Consider the following 24,907-nt stretch of genomic DNA (forward strand, 5'->3'; position numbering starts at 1 on the left):
AAATGACTGATCTGTCTGTGCCCTTTGAGCCATACATCCAATTACTGGTACATACTCCAAGAAATTTAGAGACAGAAGCAAAGGTCTATTATATATCAAAAATATTCATGGCATCACTCTTTGTAGCAACAAAGAACTGAAAACAAAGTGGTTGCCCATCCATCTGGCAATATAAAACTAGTATCTAAACGTAACAGCTAAGTATTGTAGAGCAAGAAATTACACATGTGTGTATGTATATTTATATGTGTGTATTTATATGTATGAAATTCAGAGAAACTTGGGAAGAGAGGTATGAACCAATGAACAGTGAAATGAGGATCTAAATTCAATATGCACAGTGATTATTGTTGCTCAGTCATTCAGTTGTGTCCAACTCTCCAGTGGATTAAGGCAAACAGAGGTTAAGTGACTTTTCCAGGGCGACACAGCTAGTTAGTGTCAGAGGCCAGATTTGAACTCAGATCTTCCTGAATCTACATCCAACACTATCCATTGAGTCACCTAGTTGTCTCACGCACAGTGATTACAATAGTGTAAATGAAAAGACCACTAAAAGTAAGTTAAAACTTAAATAGTTGAAAAAGCAATGAAGGGCCCAGGGAACAGATAATGAAAAATTCATCTTTCCTTATGCAGAGAAGAAGATAATGCTTAGGCAAGGTATTATATACATGGTCAGATTTTGTCACAGTATTAGGTGATTTTGCTTAACTGTTTTTCCCCCAAAGGACTCCCCCTACTCCCAAAATGACTATAGTAAAAGCAAAAGGTATCGATAAAATAGGGTAAAAATGATACATGAATAAAATATATATTAAAACTTTATATTTTATCAAATATATAGTACATATCTTTTCTTCATATAAAATTAATATTTGCATTTTCAGAATATCATTATTTATAATTAACCCTGGTTTAAAAACTCCCCAATCCAAACTGAATCTGAGATTCACAGAATACTACAAGATTATCTCACCCATTCCTCTCATTTTATATATGAAGAAAAAAGCTCAAGAGAGGTAAAGTGACTTGTTGGAAGATGTGGATCCTTAGTTGGAGGTACTGGATTGGAATTGAAGCCTCCTGATTTTTGCTCACTACTCATTATGCTACAGTAAGCTGCTTTCCTTATATCTTTAGAGATATAATTGCAATCATTAGGTGGTATGGTCAAGCTTTTTGACATTTTTCTGTGCCATATTTAATGATTAAAAATATGTGTGCATGACAATCTCATAATAACGTTTCTTCACTTCCTTCAAGTTTGTATAATCCCAAACTGCACATATAACAGATATAAAAAGATTCAGGAAATGAATAGATTGGATTTCCTATCTCAATTCTCACCTACCTCCCACCATTATCCCCCCACACACAAAAAAATTCTGTAAAAACATCAACCCAGGATGGATATAAAGATCTAAAGCATGTATTTCTGATGATACAAAGAGAAGCAATTCTCATGAGGAATAAGGGAGAATTTGTCTAGAAGGATATGTGTATGAAAAGGGGATTTATCAACAACTTATATTTTCAAAAGATGAGAGAAATAGGTAGATATAAACACAGAAGATGGAATGAAGGACAGGTAATAACATTTCCAGGAATCAAAATCAAGCAAATTATCCTAGAATTTATAGAATCTCATATCACTTTTTTTTCAAATTCATTGGTCCTACAGTTCTTCTGCCATTTTCCATAAGCTTTCAAAAATCACCGACAAGACTCAGGAATCATAGCTTCCACTTATTTCATTTTCTTTTCTTAAGATATAGTTTATTTGGGCTTGGTAACTTAAATTCCCACAGAGGAGGCTAGAGCTCTCTTACTTAAGTATGAACTCCCCATTAGCCATCTTGTTTCTGATCTTTCTAGTCCTAATATCATCTTCCTTGGCAGGGAAAGCAGAAGCAAAGTCATTAACCTTGATCTTAACATTCTCCCCAATCCAAATTGTATCTGAGATTCATAGAATGCAACACGATCATCTCACCCACCCTTTCACTACATATATGAAGAAAAAAGAAAGGTAAAGTGACTTGTTGGAAGACACATGTATCCTTAGAGGGAGGGACTGGATTGGAATTGAAGTCTTCTGATTTTTGTTCAGTGCTCATTATGCTACACCAAGCCACTTTCTTTTTTTGTTAATAATAAATTTATTTTTTATTTTTAATTTATAACACTCAGTTCCACAAGTTTTGGGGTTCCAAATTTTCTCTCCCTCCCTCTCCTCCCCCTCTACCCCAAGACGGCATGTAATCCAATGTAGGTTCTACATATACCTTCACATTGAACTTATCTGCATAATAGTCCAGTTGTAAGGAAGAATTATAACCAATGGAAGGAATCATGAGAAAGGAGAAATGAAAACAAAAAAGAGGGAAAAAGAGAGAGAGCAAAAAGTTTACCTCAATCTGCATTCAGACTCCATAATTTTTTCTCTGGATGTGCATAGATTTTTCCATCATGAATCTTTAGGAGCTGTCTTTGATCCTTGCATTGATGAGAGGAGTCAAGTCTATCAAAGTTAGTCCTTACGGATACTGTGTGTCTGTAATCATGTATAATGATCTCCTGGTTCTGCTTCCTTCACTTAGCATCAGTTCATATAGGTCATTTCAGATTGTAATCAAGTCTGTCTCAAGCTGCTTTCTTAATATCCCTACTGATATAACTGTAGTTGTTAACTTGTATGGTCAATCCTTTTGACATTTTTCTATGCTATATTTAATGATTTGAAATATGTGTGTATGATAATCTCTTAATGTCACTTCAAATCATAATGAATTCTTCTCTTCCCTCTAGTTTATATAATCCTAAACTGGACATGAGTTAAGCAATAGTAAGAATTAAGAAATAAGTTAAGAATTAACAGCCCTGCCATTTCTTTGTCATTACTAATCATCATTGCCTCTACCCCAAATAGGGGTCCTGTTCCTTCCTTTATCTTCCTTTCTTCCTCAAAAATATCTTAAGAACAAACAAAAAACACTTTTTTGTTGTTCTGTGTTTTAGATTTAGTGTTAGATCATCTTAGCTTGAGCATGCTGATGATACGTCTAAAGGAATATTTCATGCTTTGTATATTCAATTAAGCAAATATTTATTAAGTGCCAGGTACTATGCTAGGCACTGGGGATACAAAAAGAGGCAAGAGACAGCCCCAGCACACAAGGAGCTTATAATCTAATGGGAGAAACAATATGAAAATAAATATATACAAAGTGAGCTATGTACAGGATAAATAGAAGTTACTAAAAGGGAAAACACCGGAAATAAGAGGAGTTGTGGAGGCTTCCTGTAGAAGGTGAGATTTAGATGAGACATTAAGGAAGTCAGGGAGATCAGTAGTTGGAGTAGAGGAGGGAGCACATTCTAGGCATGGGAGACAGAGAAAATGTCCATAGCTGAGAAATGGAGTCCTTTGGTTGCATAATAATAAGGAGGACAGTGTTACTGGATCAAAGAGTTCATGTTGGGGGGTAAGGCATAAGAAGACTGGAAAGTTAGGAGGGGCTAGGTTATGGATAGTTTTGAATGCTAAACAGAGCATTTTGCATTTGTTCCTGGAGGCAATAGGAAAGCACTGGAGTAGGATGGTTTCACGATCGGACTTGTGTTTTAGGAAAATCACTTTAGTGGCTGGGTGGAGAGACTTGAGGAAGACATACCCACCTGCAGACCATTGCAATAGGCAAGGCCTGAGGTGATGATGGTTTGCACTAGAGTGGTGCCAGTATCAGAGGAGAGAAGGTGGTGTTGTGAAGAGATATTGCAAAGGTGAAATTAACAGCCCTAGGCAACAGCTTGAATGTTAGAAGTGAGAGATAATGGGGAATTGAGAACAGTTACTAGATTGTAAGCCTGAGGGACTGGGAGAATGGTGTTATTTTCTACAGTAATAGGGAAGGTGGGAGAAAAGAATTTAGAGGAAAAGGTAATAAGTTCAGTTTTGGACATACTGACTTTAAGATGTTTCCTGGACATCCAGTTTGAGATGTCTGAGAGGCAGTTGGAGATGGGAGATTGGAATTCAACAGAGAGATTGGGGAGGAAAGGTATATCTGAGAATCATTAGCATTAAGATGGTAATTAAATCCATGGGAGCTGATGAGATCACTAAATGAAGTAGTTCAGAAGGTGAAGAGAAATGGGGCCAGGACAGAACCCTGAGGGGCACCTATGGTTAGATGGTATGATCTGGAGAAGGATGCAGAAAAGAGGCCAAGGAGTAGTTAGATAGGAGGAAAATCATGTGAGAGTGGTGTCCTGAAAACCTAGAGAGAGAAGAATATAAAGGAGGAGAGAGTCATCAATAGTGTCAAAGGCTGCAGAGGGGTCAAATAGAAAGAGGACTGAGAAAAGGCCATTGGATTTGGCAACTAAGAGATCATTAGGAATTTTGAGAGAGCAGTTTTGGTGGAATGGTAAGGTCAAAAGCCAGATTTTAAGGGGTTAAGAGAGTGAGAGGCAAGTGGAGGCACCCATTGTAGATGGCCTTTTAGAGGAGTTTAACTACAAAGGAAAAGCATCCCTGAAAAGGGCTTGGCAACCATCACACCAGAGGTACTAGTCTACCCTGAACACAAACTACACCACAAGAAGGTGGCATTTAATTCCATCAAAAGTAAAGTATAAGCAAAGCTTAGAGAGATACAGGATTCTTGACTCAGTAAGAAGGCAGATGAAATTCAGTTTTATGCTGATAGTAACAATCCAAAGCACTTTTTTGATGATGTTCTGAAGGCTATTTATGGGCCAATGACCTATGGTGCATATAAACTACTCAGTGCTTATGGAGCCACATTGATTAGTGATAAGGCTATGATCTTAGAGAGATGGACTGAACACTTCCACAGTGTCCTCAACAGACCATCATCAATCAATGCTGAGGCCACTGACTGTTTACCTCAGGTTGAAGTCAATCCCTCAATAGCTGAAGCAGAGGTTTTGAATGCCATTAGGCCCCTTTCCTGTGGCAAAACACCTGGTGCTGATTCTATTCTAGCTGAGATTTACAAGGTAGTGGGTCCATTGCTCATACAAAAGCTGACTGAAATTTTCCAGGTTATATGGCAAGAACAGGTTACCCCTCCCCCCAAGAGTTCAAGGATGCCTCCATTGTCCATCTCCATAAAGGTAAATAGATTGTCCTGTGACAGTCACAGGGTGGGGGTGGGGTCTCTTTCTTAGTCATTGCTGGCAAGATTCTTGCCAGAGTACTTCTATTTTAATAGGCTGATCCTTCACCTAGAAGATGGTCATCTACCTGAGAGCCAGTGTGGCTTCAGAAAGGGCCAAGGAACAGTCAATATGGTGTTTGCTGTCCAACAACTCCAGGAGAAATGGCAGGAGCAGAATAGAGGAATGTACACAACATTTGTAGATATGACCAAAGTCTTTGATACTGTAAGTCCTGAGGGCTTATGGAAAATTATGTCAAAATTTGGTTGCCTAGGGAAGTTCATCGGCGTTGTACCCCAGTTTCATGATGGCATGCTTGCCTGGGTTCTAGATAATAGAAAATGCTCTCATGCCTTCCCAGTTACCAGTGGAGTGAAACAAGGCTGTGTGCTTGCTCCCATGCTTTTTAGCATGATGTTTTCAGCTATGTTGTCAAATGCTTTCGATGAGGATGAACACGGCATCAAGGTTGGCTACAGCATTAATGGTAAATTCTTCAACTTGGAAAGGCTATAAGCCAAGACCAAAGGGGTGTGGGTGCATGATTTTCTGTTTGCTGATGATTGGGCACTCAATGCATCCTCTGAAGTTGAGGCATAACAAAATAGGGATCAATTCTCTGCTACTTGTGCTAATTTTGGCCTAACAATTAACACCAGGAAAACACAGGTGCTCCATCACCCACCACCACACCATCCATTGGTTACAGCAAATGGAGAAGTTTTGAATACAATGAACAAGTTCACTTACTTTGGTAGTGTACTTTCCAGGGAATATGCATTGATAATGAGGTTGACACACGCATTGCCAGAGCTAGCTCAGTGTTTGGGAGGCTCCAAAGGAAAGTGTGGGAGAGAAGAGATATTAGACTGACTACCAAACCAAAAGTCTACAGAGCTATGGTGCCGACCTCATTGTTGTATGCCTGTGAAACCTGGACAATCTACCAGCATCATGCCAGGAAACTGAATTGCTTCTATTTGAATTGTCTTAAGAAGATTCTGAATATCACCTGGCAGGATAAGGTACGAGACACTGAAGTCCTTACTCAAACTAAACTGCCAAGCATTCAAACTCTGTTTCAGAGAGTGCAACTCCAAATGGGCTGACCATGTTGTCTGAATGTAAAATGTATACTTGCCAAAAAGATTGCTTTATGGAGAACTCACAGAAGGCAGGCATTCACATGCTGGTCAGAAGTGATACAAGGATACTCTCAATGTCTCTCTTAAGAACTTTGAAATTGATTGTGTGACATGGGAGACACTGGCACAGGACAACTTAGCATGGCATGCCCACATCAGAGAAGGTGCTGTGCTCTATGAGCAAAGCAGAATTGAAACAGCTCAAAGGAAATGCAGGATATGCAAATTTAGAATATCCACCCCAAATGTCCACATGGACTATTTATGCCTGATCTGTGGTAGAGCATTCTGAGTTTGTATTAGTTGAGTCAGTCACAGTTGTACACACTGAAACTTGACTCTAGCATAGTGATATCATTTTGGTCCTCTTCAACTGTGAAGGACAACAACCAACCACCTATAAAGGGGAGAAGAGAAATAGGGTGATAGTTAGCAGGGATGAAAGGATCAAGAGAGGGTTTTTTCAAGATAGGCAAGACATAGGCATGTTTGTAGGCAGAAGGAAATGAGCTAATAGAAAGAGAGAGATTGAAAGTAAGTGAAAGAGTGTGGGTGACAAAGGGGACATTCTGTTGAAGGAGATAGGATGGAACGGGATCACTTGAACAAGTAGAAAGGTTAGCCTTGGTAAGGAGCGATGTCACTTCATCATTTGAAATGGGGATGATGATGGAGAAAGTGGCAGGTCACCTGAGTGATAGGAGAGGAAGAAGAGGGAAAGAGGAATTCACAGTGAATGGCCTCAGTTGTTTCTGTAAAATATGAGGCAAGGTTGTCCGCTTCTCCATTATTCTTTGCCTAAACTTTGGGCATTTTTGTATAGATACTCAAGGACTTAGGTTTTGCTGCCTCTTTTCTTGAATTCTGTCTCCTGTGAATTTCTTGGCATTTCCAGTTCTATTCTTTCTTCTTTGTGGCTGTCTATGGTAACTAGCAGAGGATATTTGTAAGCAATATATCCTTCCCTAATCTTTGTTAGTCTAAATTCCTTTTGACTGAATTTGCTAGATTCATGACAAATTCGTCCTTATTAGCCTTTGTTAGGTGTGCTCTGTTTCAGAGGAACCTGCCAGCCATATATTCTAAGCTATGGTTCAGAAATCTGTCCAACCATCCTTCTCTACATGTGTGGATGCTGCAAGAAATGGAGCTTTTGATATTAAGCCACAAATTCTGATTCATTTTAAATTTGAGCTAGAAGTTTCTATGTGTGCTGTTTTGTAACTAATGGAAGGTCTTTTTTGTCTCATATGTAAAAAGTCAGATGACTTGAATTAAAACTCTTTTTTCTAATTCATTCTAGCAACATTGTGTAAAAACATTCTTATTGATCAGAGAAACTTAGAAACATCTTCAGAAACTTATTTCGTTACTGTGTGTCCTTTTGATGTTAAACTAATTCTTAAATTGTTTGACACTTTCAAAGATTCATGATTTCACTTGCCTGAGTATGTTTTCTATGCACATAGATTTTAAAACTTCTGCAAATCCTCTGGTCCAGTTTTTTCCATGTTTTCTTTCCAGCCAATCTTTCATAGAATCTGCATATCACAGAATTTTTTAATTGGAAGGGACCTCAGAAGCCATTTATTCCCATATGTACCTGAAAAGAAATCCTGTCTACCCAACATACCCAACGTGTAATTCAGCATTCACTTAAAATCCTGGAGTAATGAATGCCTCTAGTGTGTCCCATTGAACTTAGCAAAGTGTTTGGTACACATTGGTTCCTCCATAAAAATGTGTTGAATTGAATTGATTCTAATTGGGGGGAGGGGGAGCCTATAAAGGACCTTAGATATTAAGTCATCCAGTTCCCTAATTTCACAGAAAAGGAAACAGAATTCCAAAGGTAGGGAAAGATTTGCCTAAGGTAATATATTGAGTTGGCACTTGAACCAGGAAGAGAACTCAGTTCTCCTGACTTCACAGCTATTGCTCTGGAAATAGCATTCCATTATAGGGTGGGTTTAACTATTGGGGAATTGATCTTAGGGTCCTAAGACGTAATGCTCAAGGATCTCATCTGCTCCCGAGGCATTCATTTTGGAGATGAGAATTTGAGCCCCTGTCTTTTGATTCCAGAGTCCATGATGCTGTCCTATTGGGTGAGAGTTTTTAAAATTACATTTTATTTTAAAAAGTAATAAAATTTAACAAGTTAACTTTAACACTTTAAGTTTATAAATAACTCTTCCTACAGCAGTCTCTTAAGGTAGATAGTACTAGTGTTAATATCCCTATTTTATAGGTGAACATACTGAATGAAGTTCAGTGATACAAACTGACTTGCCCAAGACACATAACTGGTGCTAGGGTTGAGATTTGAACCTAGGTTTCTCCTGGCTCTACATCCAGTCAGTAGTCTTTCTATGACACCACACTGCCCTTTTAAAAAAGAATATGCCTTTCTTGGGGCTAAGGATTCTATCTCTAAATCTTAAAATGGTCTTTTGATTCCATTTGTGGTTGTTGTTCAGTTGTTTGAGTCGTATCTGACTCTTTGTTGACCCCATTTGAGGTTTTCTTGGCAAAGGTGCTGGAATGGTTTGGCATTTCCTTCTCCAGCTCATTTTACAGATGAAGAAACTGAGGCAAACAGGGTGAAGTGACTTGCCTAGAGTCCCACAGCTAATAAGTGTCTGAGGTAAGATTTGAACTCATGAAGATGAGTCTTCCTGACTTCAGGCCTGACACTCTATCTACTACATCACCACTCTCCACGTTCTATCAGTGCATCTGCTTAGTTTTTACTTTGTGGAACATCATGCCTTTCTCAGGACAAGGTGATCTCCTGAAATCTTATCACCATACAGATTTTGATAGTGAACACCTACTCACCATCCTCAGTTGCCTCTCCTGATTGGAGGACTAAAGGGAAGAGCAATAATCTCCCCAAACCTTCCTTTGTAGAGGACTCAGAATTTCCCAAGTAACTCTCCATTTTTTGTAAGCAACTCCACTTGGTTTAGACTCCACAGAAGACCATGTCCTGACTATCTGTTTCAATTTCCTTTTGTGTATTGTCTTTCCCTGTTAGACTTTAAGCTCCTTGAGGGCAGGGGCTATATTTCTTTTTCTTCTTTTTGTCTCCAGAACCTAGCACAGTACCTGGCACATAGTACATGTATAATAAATGCTTGCTGATTGATTATTGTACTGTATATTATTAAATTTAAATTGTTTAATTAATTAATATTATTATTTAATGTTTATCTTCCTAACACTGTTATCTTCCTAACCCCAGCTTGCATTGGGAAAATGAATAAAGGTTGACACGCACAATACTGTAGGCCTCCTTTTATTTATTCTTTTGGTATCTCTGGAGTACTGTTACATGATTATGATTATTCATCTATCATCTTGGAATTCTCTGCAGGTAATCAGCCTACCTCTGGACCTTGATCGTGTCCTTGATAAAGTCTTTTACACAAATTCTTTCACAGAAACCAGAACAATTTTTATAGAATTTTGTTTTGTTTTGACCAGAAGTTATCTGTGGAATGGCAGCATAGAGTAGCAGAAGTCTGTACTTAGAGTCAGTAAGTTCTGGATAAAGTACTGGTTCTGATGCATACTAGCTATATGACCATGGGCAAGTCACTTAGCACCTCAGGGTCCATGGAGATCTCTGATTTTAAGTTTAAGAACCAGTCAGGGGGAGGGTAAAGCATAACATGATTCTTATGATTTTTTTGTCCATGTACTAAAAGACAAAAAAAACCCCCACACAACAAAAACCCTGGTCATTCCTTTCTTTTTAATGCAGTTTTACTAAAGAGACATTGTATTTCAAGTGAGACATATTCTTTCTTGTACAGATGGCATAACTTTCTGAAAACTATCATTGGAAAGAGAAGAAATTTCAAATATCTTAATCTAATGAGTATGGTATATGTCAATTTTATTTTAAAACACACAAGTTTCAGGGCATGCAATTTGAATCAGTTAGGCCTGTGTTTTTTTTTTAATAAGATGTATAGAAGTCCTTATTTACTGTTGCCTTGAAAACAGAAGTGCTCTGATAATTTGGTTGATCTCATTTTCTTGGATAGGTAGAATTAAAAATATTATGAACTAGCATAGATTTTTGTTTATTTAAAATATTTAAATTTTAAGTGTTGAAAAATCACTGTAAAATAAATATCAAAAAGACTAAAAGCAAAGCAGGTTTATAAAACAAAGTCCCACAAATCTGATTATATCATAATTTTTATGTACTGTAGTTACCCATATATAGAAAAATATTTTGATTATTTAGCATAGTAATTCATTTATATAATAATCACATCTAATTTGGTAATATCTTCTCATGACTGATAACTTTAGGCTGTCTTTTGAGCAACTATGGTTTATCAAAATAATTCCAAGGTAAAATACAGTACTATGAGTTTAGTGTCTTACATACTATATTTTTCCCTCCCTCATTTACAGGACTCCACTATTGTTACTCCAATTATTCTGAGGACTGATCCACAAGGATTTTTCTTTTATTGGACAGATCAAAATAAGGTAAGATATATAATAACTTATTCTAAAATGTCTGAAGTTTGTCAATTGATAGAATATGTTTTAAGATGTTCCTAGTCTTTGGAAAATTCTCATGTGTATGTAGACTGGATGGCATCTTAATCTGTTGATGTTGTTCTGATTTTGAATAATACTCCTAGTCTTTGGTGTCTAGAATGAACTTTCAGGGGGAAACACTAAAATATTTTAGTAGTAAAGATTTAAAAACCTTTTGAGGAAGCAGAATTGTTGATTAGGATCTGGATTCTGAAGTTAAATCCTAACTCTGTACTTATATATAAAATAGATGTACTCCTATAAAGCTTTGCATTTTCTGTGGTTGAATTTTCTACCAGAAAAGAATAGGTGGAAGGATGCCACATATTTATCAAAATGACTATATAATGTGCTATTTTGATTAGGGCTCTATTAGTACTTTTTTGTTTATATGTTTATAGGGTTATCAGAATAAAAATCTGGTTTAATTAGGTTTCATCCCTACCATTGCTTATTGATTCCTTCTCCTATAACATCTCCCTCCCACCTCCAACATAAAAAGTGGAATGACTAAAGAGGATGTGAACTACCTCAGGAGGTTTGACATTCCAGACACTAGCAAACCAACATTAATGAAAATGCCCTTGACTGACACCTTTCTCTCCTCCTTTCTTCTCTATTAAATTATACTGCTGGATTCAATAAGAACTTGACCTTGGTAATTTGTTCGGGTGAGCCAATATAGGAAGTGTTTCATACACTTTCATCAAATAAAGTGCATGTTTCATTTTGTCTCTAGCAGGAACCTTCAAAAAGCCTTTGAAAGTTTAAAACATTTATCTTAGCTTTTGTACTCTGAGTTTAGGATTAATTATTCACATACGTTATAAAATTGTTCATTAAAGATAATCCATACTATATTAAGCAAACTTGAACTGATACATTACTATTATTTAGGTTTGGCAGCCAATTAGGCAGCATGACAATTATAGCAACCCCACTCAGGATAATTCCTCAAATTTCTCTGTAATTGGCTCAAGGGACTCTGGGAGGAACCTGGAAGGGCTGACTTTCTAATATCATGCTTATAAGCCCCCACCAGTATTGTTCTCGCTAACAATCAACTAGCAAATACTTTTAACAAAGGTATTTACTCATATGATAGCTACAGAAACAATTTTCCTATGTAAGTATGGGGTATATTCTCCTACAGTTTTACACAAGGCCCATTGAAAGAAGAGGTACAGATCAAAATTTAAAAATAGTAGGGAACATGTGCAGAGAACACATATGGCAAAGGGGTGACAACTCTTGGCTAGTGGAAATTATTTTTTTCTTAGTACAGCCTTCATGAATTTTTTTCTTTTGGGTTACAGTGTACATTTTGCAGTGTACATTGCTGCACTTTTCTCTATTATGGGTCATACTCCGTGAAGTGACTATCCTTCCCAGCTAGATATGTGATCTCTTACTGGTCCCATCTCTCATCCTAGCTAGTGTCCCTGCTAATGATCCAGATTCTCTAATAATGTGAGCAGTAGTGATAGAAGGTTGAGAGAGAATTACTCTCTTTTCTTCTCTCTATACCACCCCCCATACCACCAAAAATCATTTCCTCTTGAGGACTTAGCTCTAACCTCTGATTTGGAACTTTCTTGACACTACTCATTGCTTAACTAACTGAATAAATGGGTTTGTTCTTTGTTGTTTTTATTTACACTCTAAGAGGTGTTATTTGATCTCGATAAGATATTTCCTGTGTGCTAGATCTGCCTTTCATCCAATGGCTAAAACACTACAGGCTTATTCACACCTGGATCATATTTTTGATTGACTGATTCAATCCAATACTGAGGCTTCTGTGATTATATTAATTGGGATCAGGGTAGAAAGCTACTCTTGAACAAAAATATTAAAATAAATTGACTGTTATCTTAGGTGTTAATTCCTGTTGTCCTACATTTTGCTTTGAACTGAGGAAAAAAAAAACAACTCTTCGAACTCTGTATATGGAGATTGCCATCATAGGAAGAGAGCTAGTTTGAAGAGTAGGGTAGGAGTAGTGGGAGGGTCAAATGAAACCAGGACTCAGGTGTAATAATTAAAATATTGTCACAGTTACACTGTGAATTGGACAGTGGCCTGGTATTACCTCCTTTATCCATCCCTCCACCACTGATAAATCTTATTGACTTTTTCACATTCCCCACTTGCTATAACTACTACCCTCCATATCTGGGCTTAATTCAAACTTAATTTGTAAAAGAAGCGGAGAAAATTACTTTGAGTTATTATGTCCTTTGAGAAGGCTCCCAGGGCTGTTTGCAAGTTGACTCTTAGCCCTGATTCCATTCTCAATACAGAGGTTCAGATCCAACATATACATATATCTATATCTATATCTGTATATCTCTGTTGGTATTAACATGGAGAATTTTCTCATCTTGATTCACTGAAGGATAAGCTGTTGATGAGCAAAGATATTTTCTGTGCCCCCAAGAATGCCATTCTGTCAGCCATGTGATCTTGAGAGCAGGTAAAGAGAGGGTATGGAGTTATGGTCTGAATATAATTCATTTAAAGTTCATTTTTGTTTCGGGATTGTGGAATTGCCCCGGGGATGAGCCTGGAAGATTTGAGACTCTGAGGGATACCAATTACTAACAATGCTTCTTGGCTACCAGATCTGGCTTGAAGAAACAGAGTTTGCTGAGTTCAGTGATTTGCTACATTTGTGACCTCTAGTGCATGCGTTTATTGTTTGATATAAACGACAATACCAAAAGCTTATTATTTGGTTTTTAAATGCTTTTGGCTTTGACATTCCCTTGCATTTCCTACTGTTATGTGTAAAACAATGGCTTGGAGGAGTTCTATTTTTAAAAGCTATTTTTAGAACTGTTATGGCCATATTCATGAAAAATGTATTTATAATGCCCAGAGCATTTTTAAAGGTTGGGTATTTGTACAAGAGACTTAAGTGTCAGTTTGATTTTTCAACTTGTAAATCAAGTTTCTATAAAAGCAACAGAAGGGATTTTGAGTCATTAATAATTCATGGCACCTCAGTTAAGCTCTAAGACCTATCATAAAGGTTTCTTTGCTTAATAAAGTGAAAATGTTTGGGAAAGAATGCTTTCTGCCTTATCTCTATTGTTATGTTAATTTAACATTCTGAATGATATTTATTCCAAAAATACAGATTTATTTAGTTTTTGGAAATGAAAGTGATGGTAGGAATGTATTATTTCAATTCTCTGTATTCTTTATCTCCTCATAATCCAGTAATGATGTGCATGATTAATTGAAAGCAAAAATACAGTCACAATTTCATTACATAGCTTTATGATTTTGCTTCACATACCACTTGTAAGTGGTTCACTGCAGACAAAAAAGTGTGTTGTGCTTTTCACTATTGAAATAAAAATTGTTCATTCAACTATTAGTTTTAATGTTTTATTTTTGTTCAAGAGCCATATATTTTAGAATCCAGAAGACAGAAGATTAAAGAAAAAAAATGTAAAACCACCTATGATTCTGTTAGGCTTCTTTCTTTTGGCTTTAAGCCCAGTCCTGGAATGGAAAGAATAATGCACTGAATTCTGGGAGATGGACTCCTATAAATGATACATTAAATCATGAAGTAAGCAGATGCCAGAAAAGAATGGTGGGCATAGAGGAAGGATGCCACTCCAAGTATTTAAACAAGATCCCTTGAAAACACATGGCATAACAATAATGATGATATCAGTATTCATAGGCTTTCTTCTTTAAAGTGACATTCCAGAATTTCTTGTTTGGCATCAATTGCATACGCTAATTTAAATATATCTTAGAGAGAAAAACAACATTCCTAGATTTGTTACCTGTTTTGGTAACATTTTGTTTTTTCACTCATTTTTATGTTTGTCTTAGGAACTGAAAAAAACTCATAATTTCATTTTGCCACTTTTTTCTGTCATACTATTTTTATTTTATTTTTGTTGAAGGAGCATCTATTTCCTTCAGGTTTCAGTTTCTTCACCTCTGAAATCTTATTATTTAAGAACACCTCAAGCACAGCCCGTTTTTCAGTAACATAGCCCAATGACTCTGGGCTGCCCTGTGGCAAAGATTCTCTTCCACAAGGGCCTCTTCTTCACATCAGCAGTGGGAAATTACCCAGCAGCCGACTGAATAGCTTATTCTTGTCTCTTCTGTCATTTCAGAGAAGGTATACTGCACGGAAAATACATCATTGCTTCTCAGTTAACCAAAGTGGTAGTGGACTCCAGGGTGCCAATTGTGCTTTCGACTCACTTTCCTGAAGGGTGGCTGTGGGGAACCCTTGCCAGGGAATTTAAACCAGTTACTTTCTATGATGAGTATGGGCCACAATACTTCTCCAATACTCTAAGCACATCTCAGGTGCCACTTCCTACATTAGGGCTTTCTGGATACCTCAAGTTATAAGTGCTCTTTCTCTTTTAAAATTATTTCATGTCACTGTGTGTGTGTGTGTCACACACACACACACACACACACACACACACACATATTGCAGCCCTTAATTATGTACATCTTGTGTCACCTAAAATAGAATGAAAGCTCTTTGAGGGAAAAGTCTGCTTCATTTTTGTCTTTGAATACCATCCCAGCACCTAGCATAGTGGCTGGCACATAGCAGAACTGAACAATCTCCCATTTCCAGCATAGAAAGGGCAGGAAGCACAGAAGGAGATGGATTTAGGAATCTACATCCAGGATTCCCAAACCAATTTTGCACTACATATGTCCACTGGTGAAATTCTGAAAGGGTAGATGACTGTAGAGGAAAGAAAAGAAAAAGAAAAGTAGTCATAACCCTGTGGGATTATTTTCACAGTCAACAGTATCAGTAATCATGATGACATTTTCATAATGCTTTATAAAGCACATTATCTTCATTATCTTATTTGATCCCCATGTCAATTCAATGAGATAAGTAGTGCAGGTGGTAAACTCATTTATGTAGATAGGGAAACTGAGACTCCTCTGCAGTTTAGTGATTCTTTCATATTCATTGCTGATATAAGCCTCATATCTAAAATAATAGAAATGTCCTTCCCAAAATGATTATTTTATTTTAATATTTATTTCACATAAAAGCTGAAGAAAATTCTTATTTGTAAGATATTGATTATAGAAAATCTGATTTAATAGATACTGCATAGCAAAGGAATATTTAAGAGGCTGCATGCATGAGCTCTTAAAAAGTCTATTGCTTTTATTTTGGAGATTCGCCATGTTGGCAGCTGACACCAACGCAGGAAACGTCAGCCAAGCAAACTACATTAAGAATAGCAAGAACCATAACAAGAATGTTTCTGCCTAGCAATTCTTGAGCAGGGTTAAAGAAGAGGAGAGGTCAAAATTAAAGAGATTAGGAACATCTATCAAGTTAGAAGATGGAACAAAATAGATGTTTGCCTTGCAACTCTATGCCCTTGCCTCAGTGCCAAGGATGGTGTAAAAATAAAAATAGATTACATTAGTATAATGTTTTCTTTTCTCCTTAGCTGCTCCCAACATGGAGTCCAGGGAACTAAGATGGATCTTTCCCTGAATATCTAACCCTAGAGAATTGGTACTAGATAAGAATTTCTTAACAGAAATGGGAAAAGAACAGGCATGCTATGTGGGAGGAACCTATTATTTTCCCTATTACTATCAACTAATACCATAGATCTTGAAATATAGCAATAGGTATCTAATCTACAAATAAATGAGAATATGATTCATACTCTAATAATACTTTTCTTACACTTAATTTATACACTTAATTCGTTCTGTTTGGTGTTTTACGCATTTATTTTTTTTTTTACTTTCTCCTCTATATTCTAAGTTGCTTGAGTACCAGGTGTATTTTGTCTTTCTTTGTAGCTACTGTAGTCCTTGCTTTGAACATATTAACTACTCGATAATTTACTGAATTTGATGCAAAAAGTTGCTGCTAATTCTCTGAAGAACGCACTACATAATATAACCTAGACCTTCCACACAGAGCCTGAATAATTTTTTCATAAATATTTTTCTTCAAATATTGTAAAACATTTTATGTGACTCATGGTATGATATCTGTCAGAATAAGTACATAAACTCAGAAAGTCCAAAAATATTTTGAATTGAGATGTCAATGAAATCCTTTATGCTAGAATCTTAGGGGAGGAAATGGCCTTCAGAATAAAGTGCTTTAAAACATATTCCAATAATAATAATAATGGATCTCAGTCTTCATTTTTCCCCTTCCAGGGAGCCTCAGAATCTCTTTCTCTGATTTTGTTTGTAAAAGTGTGGGGGAGCAGCAGTGGTGTTGAACACGGAGTTGAAGAAGAGATATGATCATTTAAAATTATGATTATAACTTGCCAACTAAAGTCTCTATGAGGTTGCTAGGTGGTGAAGTACTGGGTGGTGAGCACTGGACTTGGAGTCGGGAAGATCTGAGTTCAGATTTGATCTCAGATCTTTACTAGATGTGTGACCTTGGGCAAGTCACTTAATCTTTTTTTCTCAGTATCCTCAACTATAAAATGGGGGTAATAGAAGCCACAACCTCCTGAGGTTGTAGTGAGGCTCAGATGAGATAATACTTGCAATAATATTGGAACACAGTAGGTGCTTAATAAAGGAAGCTAAGGGAAATTTCCAATACCTTCTCACAATGAATAAAATGAGAATCTGAAACATAATATTAGGGCTAAAAGGGTTCCTATGCATCCTTTAGTTCTACTCTATCATCAGGGAAAGAAACTGAGGATATGGATTGTTTCATTCTTTACATCTCTATCCTCAGCACCAAACAGTGTCTAGCACATTTGTAAGAACAATGCTGCTTGCAGCTGCTGTGGAGGTGTAAGGTCAATGATGCCAGCACATGGTGGGGTTCTTTGATCTGCTTTTCTAAGGAAAGCAACTTTAAGGGGTTTATAATCTCACTTTAATTAAACATACATATGTCATTCACTTAGTTCAGGGGGAAAAGTCAGCACCCTGAACTTCAAACAAAACACAAACAGAAATTACAAGCAGACTGAGCAAATAACACAAATCAGCAGGCAGGGTTTCTAGCTGTCTGTCTATAGCAATACAAACATAGTTACTAGAGAGAGAAACACCAACATCTGGGTTTTCAAAGCCAGAGGGGCTCCTTAATGGCTACCCAGAGGCATGTCTGGTCAAATCACACAACACCCTTCCAGTGAGTGAGCTCCAAAGCAGAGTATATATGCACTTCTTATATATACTCAGAGTATATATGTACTTCTTCAGGGTCGGCCCACAGAGGGCATCACAGCCATGCGACTCAAACTCATGTGACGTAGGCTTTCTTGTGACTTAAGCAGGTCATCAAAGACTTGTGATTCAATCAAGGACTTTTGATTCAAACAAAGGCAAGGCTGAATCAAAGGCACTTGATTGCCTTAGTACTGGGAAGCACTCCTAAATTAAAAAGAGCAAAAAGAGTTACTTTGCTTGCCATTACAACATAGTAGGCACTTAATAAATGCTTGTGGATTGATTGGATATTTGAGGTTACAAAGGTAGCCCACAGATTTGAACCCACATTCTTTTACTCCAAATTCAGTTCTCTTTCTACTACATGCCACATGTCTAGGCATAGTATAATGGAAGCAATCAAACTCAAAAACAACAAGAAAAGAAATAGGGTTTTTAATCGCAAACATCAGTCTATGATCAGTCAAGATTTTCATAGAAATTCTTTGTTGTCACGGGGTTCTATGAGAAAACTCTTGTTTTAAGGAATTTTTCTTTACCATCTTTGGCTTCCATTAGAATCTTACCATTGCTAAGTCATTATTGTCATTATTAGCACTTTATCATGGATTTTCTCTAGATGAGAAAAACCATGAAGATGCTGCCAGCTGTTTTATTGCATGAATAATATTCTAGCTCATTTTAGGTAAAAGAGTCACTCTGAATCACATGATTTTAAAGTGAGAAGGAATGTAATAAATTATTGAGTTCCACCCTTACCTGAACAGAAATTCCCTCTACATTTCTGAGAAAGTTACTTAGCTTCCATTTGAAGACTTGCGTTGATGGAGAATCAATAAGCAGCCATGCTTGTTAAGGAACAGTCCTGAAATCAATGTCTGAAATGTCTACCCCTTATTATTGGTTTTGTCCCCTGGGGCCAAGCAGACTGAGTCTTTTCCGTCTTTCAAATGACAGTCCTTCACATGTGAGGAGACATTTATCATATCCTTTCTAAGGCTTCTCTTCTCTGAGACAAACACTCCCACTTTCTTAAATAGAAGTTATGGTATGGTTTCGAATCTTCTCACCATCCAGGTAACCCTCCTCTGGATATGCTCCAGCTTGGCAATGTATTTCCTAAAAGTTAGGTCCAGAACTAAGTACATGATTCCTAGTGTGATCTAATCAGGGTGGAGTGCAATGAGGCCATTACCTCCTTACTCTGGACACTTTGCTTCTATTAATAAAATGTAAGATTGGATGAGCTTTTTTTCAGTTATCATGCCAAATTCCTGACTCATTTCAAACTTAAATCCACTCAGATCTCCAGGTCCTGAAGTGTTGTGTATCTTTGTTCTCTTCATCCTGTACCTGTTAAGTTGATGCTTTTAATTGAAGTACCAATGAAAATTAACACCATAATTTAACAAAACATAACAGAAATACACATTTTTGTGGCATGAAATTAACTGGGCATGGCAATTCTTAGGAATATACCACAAATTTTTAGAAGTTTTTTTTTCCCTGACAAGGCCCACAGAAACAAGCAGTGAATATTTTGAAATCTAAAAGACATATTTGAATGACTGTTTTAACTGAACATTAATTAGCACAGGGCCTTCATTCAACAAACTACATAAATTTTCTTTTTCACACTACTTTTTTCCAGTGCATTTCTTAGTAATTTTTAAAGTTTAAAATTTTATTTTTTAGAAGGGAGAGGGAAGAAGAAAAAAGGGAAAAAAATCTATTATTTATTTAAATGGAATAGCAGATTATGCATAATAGATTTGCAGTTTCATGTGTAATCATCTTTTTATTATTATACTATGTTATGGAAATGCTTGTTTTATTCCATAAATTAAAAACAAGATAAATAAAAATTCCAAAAAATTCATTAAAACAATAAATGTATTTAAAAATACCCATAAAACACAAATCATCATGTAATATGTTTAATTCTGTGTTTTTTAAAAATAAAATTCAGTGTATTTCAGAGTATTTTTGTAAGGAAGCATTTACAGAGTATTTTGTATGGTAAGATACCATCTTTTCAAAGAGAAAATTTAAAATCCCTCTTAAATTTCAATAAGAAAGGCATTATGGCATAGTAGATAAACGTATTGGAATCCAGAAAACCTAAGTTCAAATCTCATATCTTATATTTAATAGTTACATGACCATGGACAAACTACTGTGAAACTCAGGCAACTCTGTACAATATGTCTATGAAGTTATAAACAGCTTGTAGCTCTGCAGAAGGGACTTCCCATACCTGCAAATCATGGCTCCTTGACAAATTGATGGAATTTAAAATATGAACAACAACAATAACAACAAAATATTTTTGTTCTATGATAGATGACATAGAACACTGCTCCTGGAGTCAGGAAGATCTGAATTCAAAACCAGCTTCAGGCACTTACTAGTTGTGTGACCCTGTGGTAAATCAGTTAACCTCTCTTTGCCTCAGTTTCCTAACTGTAAAATGGGGATAATAATAGCATGTAGCTCCCAGGGTTGTTGTGAGTTCCAAATGAGATATTATTTTTAAAGGGCTTAGTACAGTGCCTGGTGCAATGCTATATTAATGCTTATTCCCTCCCCTTCCATTTTTCTTTATATCAGTCTTAATTTTCCTGAAATTCATTGATGAGAACAGAAGTAATGTTTGAAAGTCAGGTAGAAAAAATCCTAGACTATTTTTTCAACAAAATGCTGTTTTCCTGTCTGTTTAGCCTCTTCAGTGATATTTGGCCAAAAATCTTTAGATCTCTCATCCATTTAGGCAAACAGAATATTTATTTGTATTGTTTGTAGTGTTAGAAGATGTAAAAATGATTTATTTTCTTCAAGGAGAAAACTGACTAAAATGGTTTGCCATCAGTGTAAGCCTCTAATGCTACCAGGGTAACTTCTCAATAACCCTTCTCACACAGATCCCTGCCATGTAACAAAGAAAAGTGATTAAGGCAAACAGATTGTCCCAATAATAGCATCTGTCAGCGTATAGCATTTGACACCTGCAACCTACCATTTATCTACAGAGAGGATATATGTATGTATATCATCATTGGCCTTCTAGAGCCAATATTGTTTTGCTAACATTTCATCTTAATCCTGATGTTTTTAATGTTATTTTCATTTATGTTGTTGTATGTTATTCTTTTGGTTCTTTTAATATTTTTCAAATAACCTACTCAGAAAAATGAATATAATTCTGTAGCAGAAGTGGACTTTCTTAGGGTTATTTTGCCTTGTGCAAAACCAAGAGATATGAATATAATTATTGGACTTACATTGCTTAGGTGAGTGAACCTAAGGATAACACTTGCATTTTCTGGGCCCATTTCCTTAATTAAGAATTGGGGATAATAGCTATATTCAACACTATATGCTTATTAAAGGATCATGTGAGTATAGAGCTTGAACACATCTTAGATGTCATTTGGTCCAACTCTCTCATTTTACCTGTAATATGAGCATATATAGTATCATCACCCTTTATAGTAGAACCCTTTGGCCATCTAGTGAAGCCTATAGATCCCTTCTCAGAATAATCTTTTTAAATCCATAAAATAAAAATATAGGACTATGATGGGAAATTATAGTGAGGTACAGTTATATACATACACATACGTATATAAGTACATATACTTATCTACATATACATATATGTGTGTTTATACCACCAAATTTTACATATATACAAACATACTGCAAATAAGGCTAGTTTTTCCCTGAAAGATGACATAACTTTCCTTGGGACTTGATTGACCCAGAGGGCTAAGGCTAAAGTTGTACCTTCTTAACACAGTTTCCTGGTCTTATTGATGTGGCTTTCTGGTCACCTAAGGTCATAAAACCCCATATGGAGTTGAGTCTCTTTGGACTTGGTAGCTATCCCAAAACCACTTGAGCAGTTACACCCTGTCCTGTTGCCCACATGGAGACGAAGGGACTGTATCCACCCAAGCTTAGTACTGCAGTATCCATGTTGAATATCCTTTCTGTGCTATGGCTGAATAAACCTTTTGTTAAGGATTGAATAACCTATGAGTACTTCATTTCATTCCAACATCAAACTTGAATTAACAGGATACTGGCCTGAGTCAAGCCCACCTCTAAAGAACATTACAAGCCACAAATAAACTGGGCCCATCCCTAAGTACATTACAAGCCACACATAATGCATTCAGTATTTGGGGTGGAGGGGGGAGAATTAGAACATACTTACAGAAACCAAGCAGAGAAGTATGCCAAAGAGGAAAACCAATGTGCTTGGAGTAACGTAACTCTACACCCTGTAAGCTTTGATGTTATTCATTCGTTCATTCAGGAATTTTAGTGACACATGAAGCCATGTTTCTGCTAATTGATTCTGCACTACTCCTCACCAGCCAGGTAAATCCTCCTTTATTCTCAAGCTAACATTGGATCTATAAGTTGATCCAAGTTACACTTCCCCTTAAAACAGACATTGGAAAACAGTTACATTATTGAATTAACTAGAAGTTCATTTTCCTTTTGAGAATTATAAAACTCATCAGGTTGGCTATCTTTGGGTACTACAGACCAGACCAGCCCCTATTCAAGATGATGTGTCATTCATTCAGAGCAGAAGTCACAGTAGAACAGCTCACATTGAATATATGGGCAAGGCAAACTAGCCTATCCACCTCTTTACTCCCTGAGATTCTGAATCATTCAATTAAATGTAAGTAACTCTTAATATGCAGCAAAGCATCTGCAAAGCCTATCTTCTATCATTCTACTTTTCTCTCTCAGACCAATGAGGGGTAGCAAAGAACATTAGATGCTTCTGAGAATCTTCATCTGTCTAAAGGTTTACTAACAGAGAAGGGAAATAACTGAAACACTAGTCTTCCCTCCTCCCCCAGCCAATCAGGAACTAGCAGCCAAAGCCTCATTGTTAACTGACTGCTTCTGCTGCTGCTTTCTTCAAATAGCTCTGACTGATTTCCTGTCCTTCCCCTTCCTGACTACTCCAGATTTACCCCCTAAGTCCCCTTTAAGTGACTTAAATCAGAGCCTCCAGATCTCAGTAACTGATCTATTACTTATGAGGTTAACAACTCACCCTTTTTCCCTGATGAAGTCAGTAGTCATTATTTAATTATTCTCTAAGATTTCAAAGTCATGGGATTTTCTTTTTCTTTTGTTTATCCTCAAGTCTTAAAAGTTAAGTGTAAAAGAATTTAAGATTCATTTTGCCTTCCATCTCTCAATTCTCAAAATGGTCCTACATTATGTTCTTAAAATTGTTACTCTATAATCCCATTTGATCAGTTTTAATAAATAAAATAAATAAAAGTTCTTTTAGCTATTAAACTATTCACATATAAACCAAGTATTGCCTTAGATTCTTTACAAGGTGATTTAAACTTTTATACTTACACCATGGTTCGTTCTCTGTGCCAAACTGCTCAAATCCCATCTGACAACTGTATTTCTTTACAGACACAATTTAGTAGTTTTTAATAAAATTTAATTTCTTTTCCTCCTTTCAGGCATCAAACTGTTCATCTTCGAAAGAGGCAATATCTTGAAACCCTGATTTAACTCTTTTTCTTTGTGCAAAAAGTAATTTTTTCTGCCCCTTTCAGCACTAAACTGCTTTATATGAAAGCATATCCTATTAAAGGGACAGTTCCTTACATGAAGATGGGGAACATGAGCCTTCTCCTTTCTCCTCCCCAAGGTCGTTACATTTTGGTGTCATAAAGTTAGTGTGTGACTAGGATTTTTACTGAGGTCTTGTGACTCTAAATTTAGTACTCCTTCCATCCGTCCATTGTACCCTATAGCTGGGGATTTAAGGAATGTGCTACATAAATGTGAGCTGTGAGGAATAAGAATTGCAAATTAATGACACATCATAGCATTGTTTTTCTCTATTAACCAAACCTTTATTATCGAGAGTTTGAGTTTTTCTGTTGAATTAAGATTGTTAGGGATGAAATTCACTCCAAAGAGAGGGTCACAGAATCCTGTAACTTGAGATTTAGAAGGGACCACAGTGGCCATCTAGGCCAACCCATACTCAAAAGGAATTCCCACATTTTTAGCTTTCATTCTTCGTTTCACTAGTACAGTCTTCTTTTCCCTAGTACAGTCTTCTTTTCCCATAACGAACTAAGCATGACACAGTGAATTTAATAGAAAAAAAATTAACAGTGGAGAAAATACTGTGGAGTGTTCTACATGGGTTAAAGTGAATACATACTTTTAAAATTCTATTAAGTTTTTCAGAGGCAAAATCCCTGAGGAAAACTGTACCTATCAATGTGACACTTAAGAAGCTATTATTTGTGATAGATTGTTTGGTGTATTTGCTATTGCTTTTATGTAGATACAGCCTAAAGACATAGAAACACTTTTGATAATTAGTATTGGAACAATTCCCAAGTTTTTATAGAGAGTATGATTTTAGTTTTCTGCTGAAACTAGGTCTACAGTAGAATTCTAGATATAAATATATACTTTAGGAAAAAAAATCATCTTAAAAAGGAATTGATGGATTAGAGTTGCTGTTATGATGAATTTTTAGCCTTTAATTTGTAAATGTAGTAAATGATAGGTTTCATAAGAATAAATGATAACAAAATATCCTTACAGAATATTGTAACAATTTTGGAACTATTTAATAATACTTTCGTTTTCATTCCAAATGTACAACTGCTAATATAATTAAATTTAAAAGTATACTTCAGTTAGGTGGATTGTTATATATTAGGATATTTCTAGTCTTGTGGGGAACATAAAAATGGACATTTGCCATTCCTGAAGTTTTTATACAGAATGTA

The 24,907-nt window shown here is 36.3% G+C and overlaps 1 protein-coding gene across 1 annotated transcript in view; it reads left to right on the forward strand.

Moving 5' to 3' along the window:
• PLCB1 (phospholipase C beta 1) overlaps nt 1-24,907 on the forward strand; it is a 908,098-nt gene that overhangs the window by 17,464 nt on the left and 865,727 nt on the right. The window contains exon 2 of the mRNA XM_036749135.1: nt 10,770-10,847. Within this exon, the coding sequence (XP_036605030.1) occupies nt 10,770-10,847 (78 nt within the window). The remainder of the gene's footprint in view (nt 1-10,769; nt 10,848-24,907) is intronic.

This window comes from Trichosurus vulpecula, chromosome 3, assembly GCF_011100635.1.
Source record: "Trichosurus vulpecula isolate mTriVul1 chromosome 3, mTriVul1.pri, whole genome shotgun sequence".
NCBI classification, from domain to species: Eukaryota; Metazoa; Chordata; class Mammalia; order Diprotodontia; family Phalangeridae; genus Trichosurus; species Trichosurus vulpecula.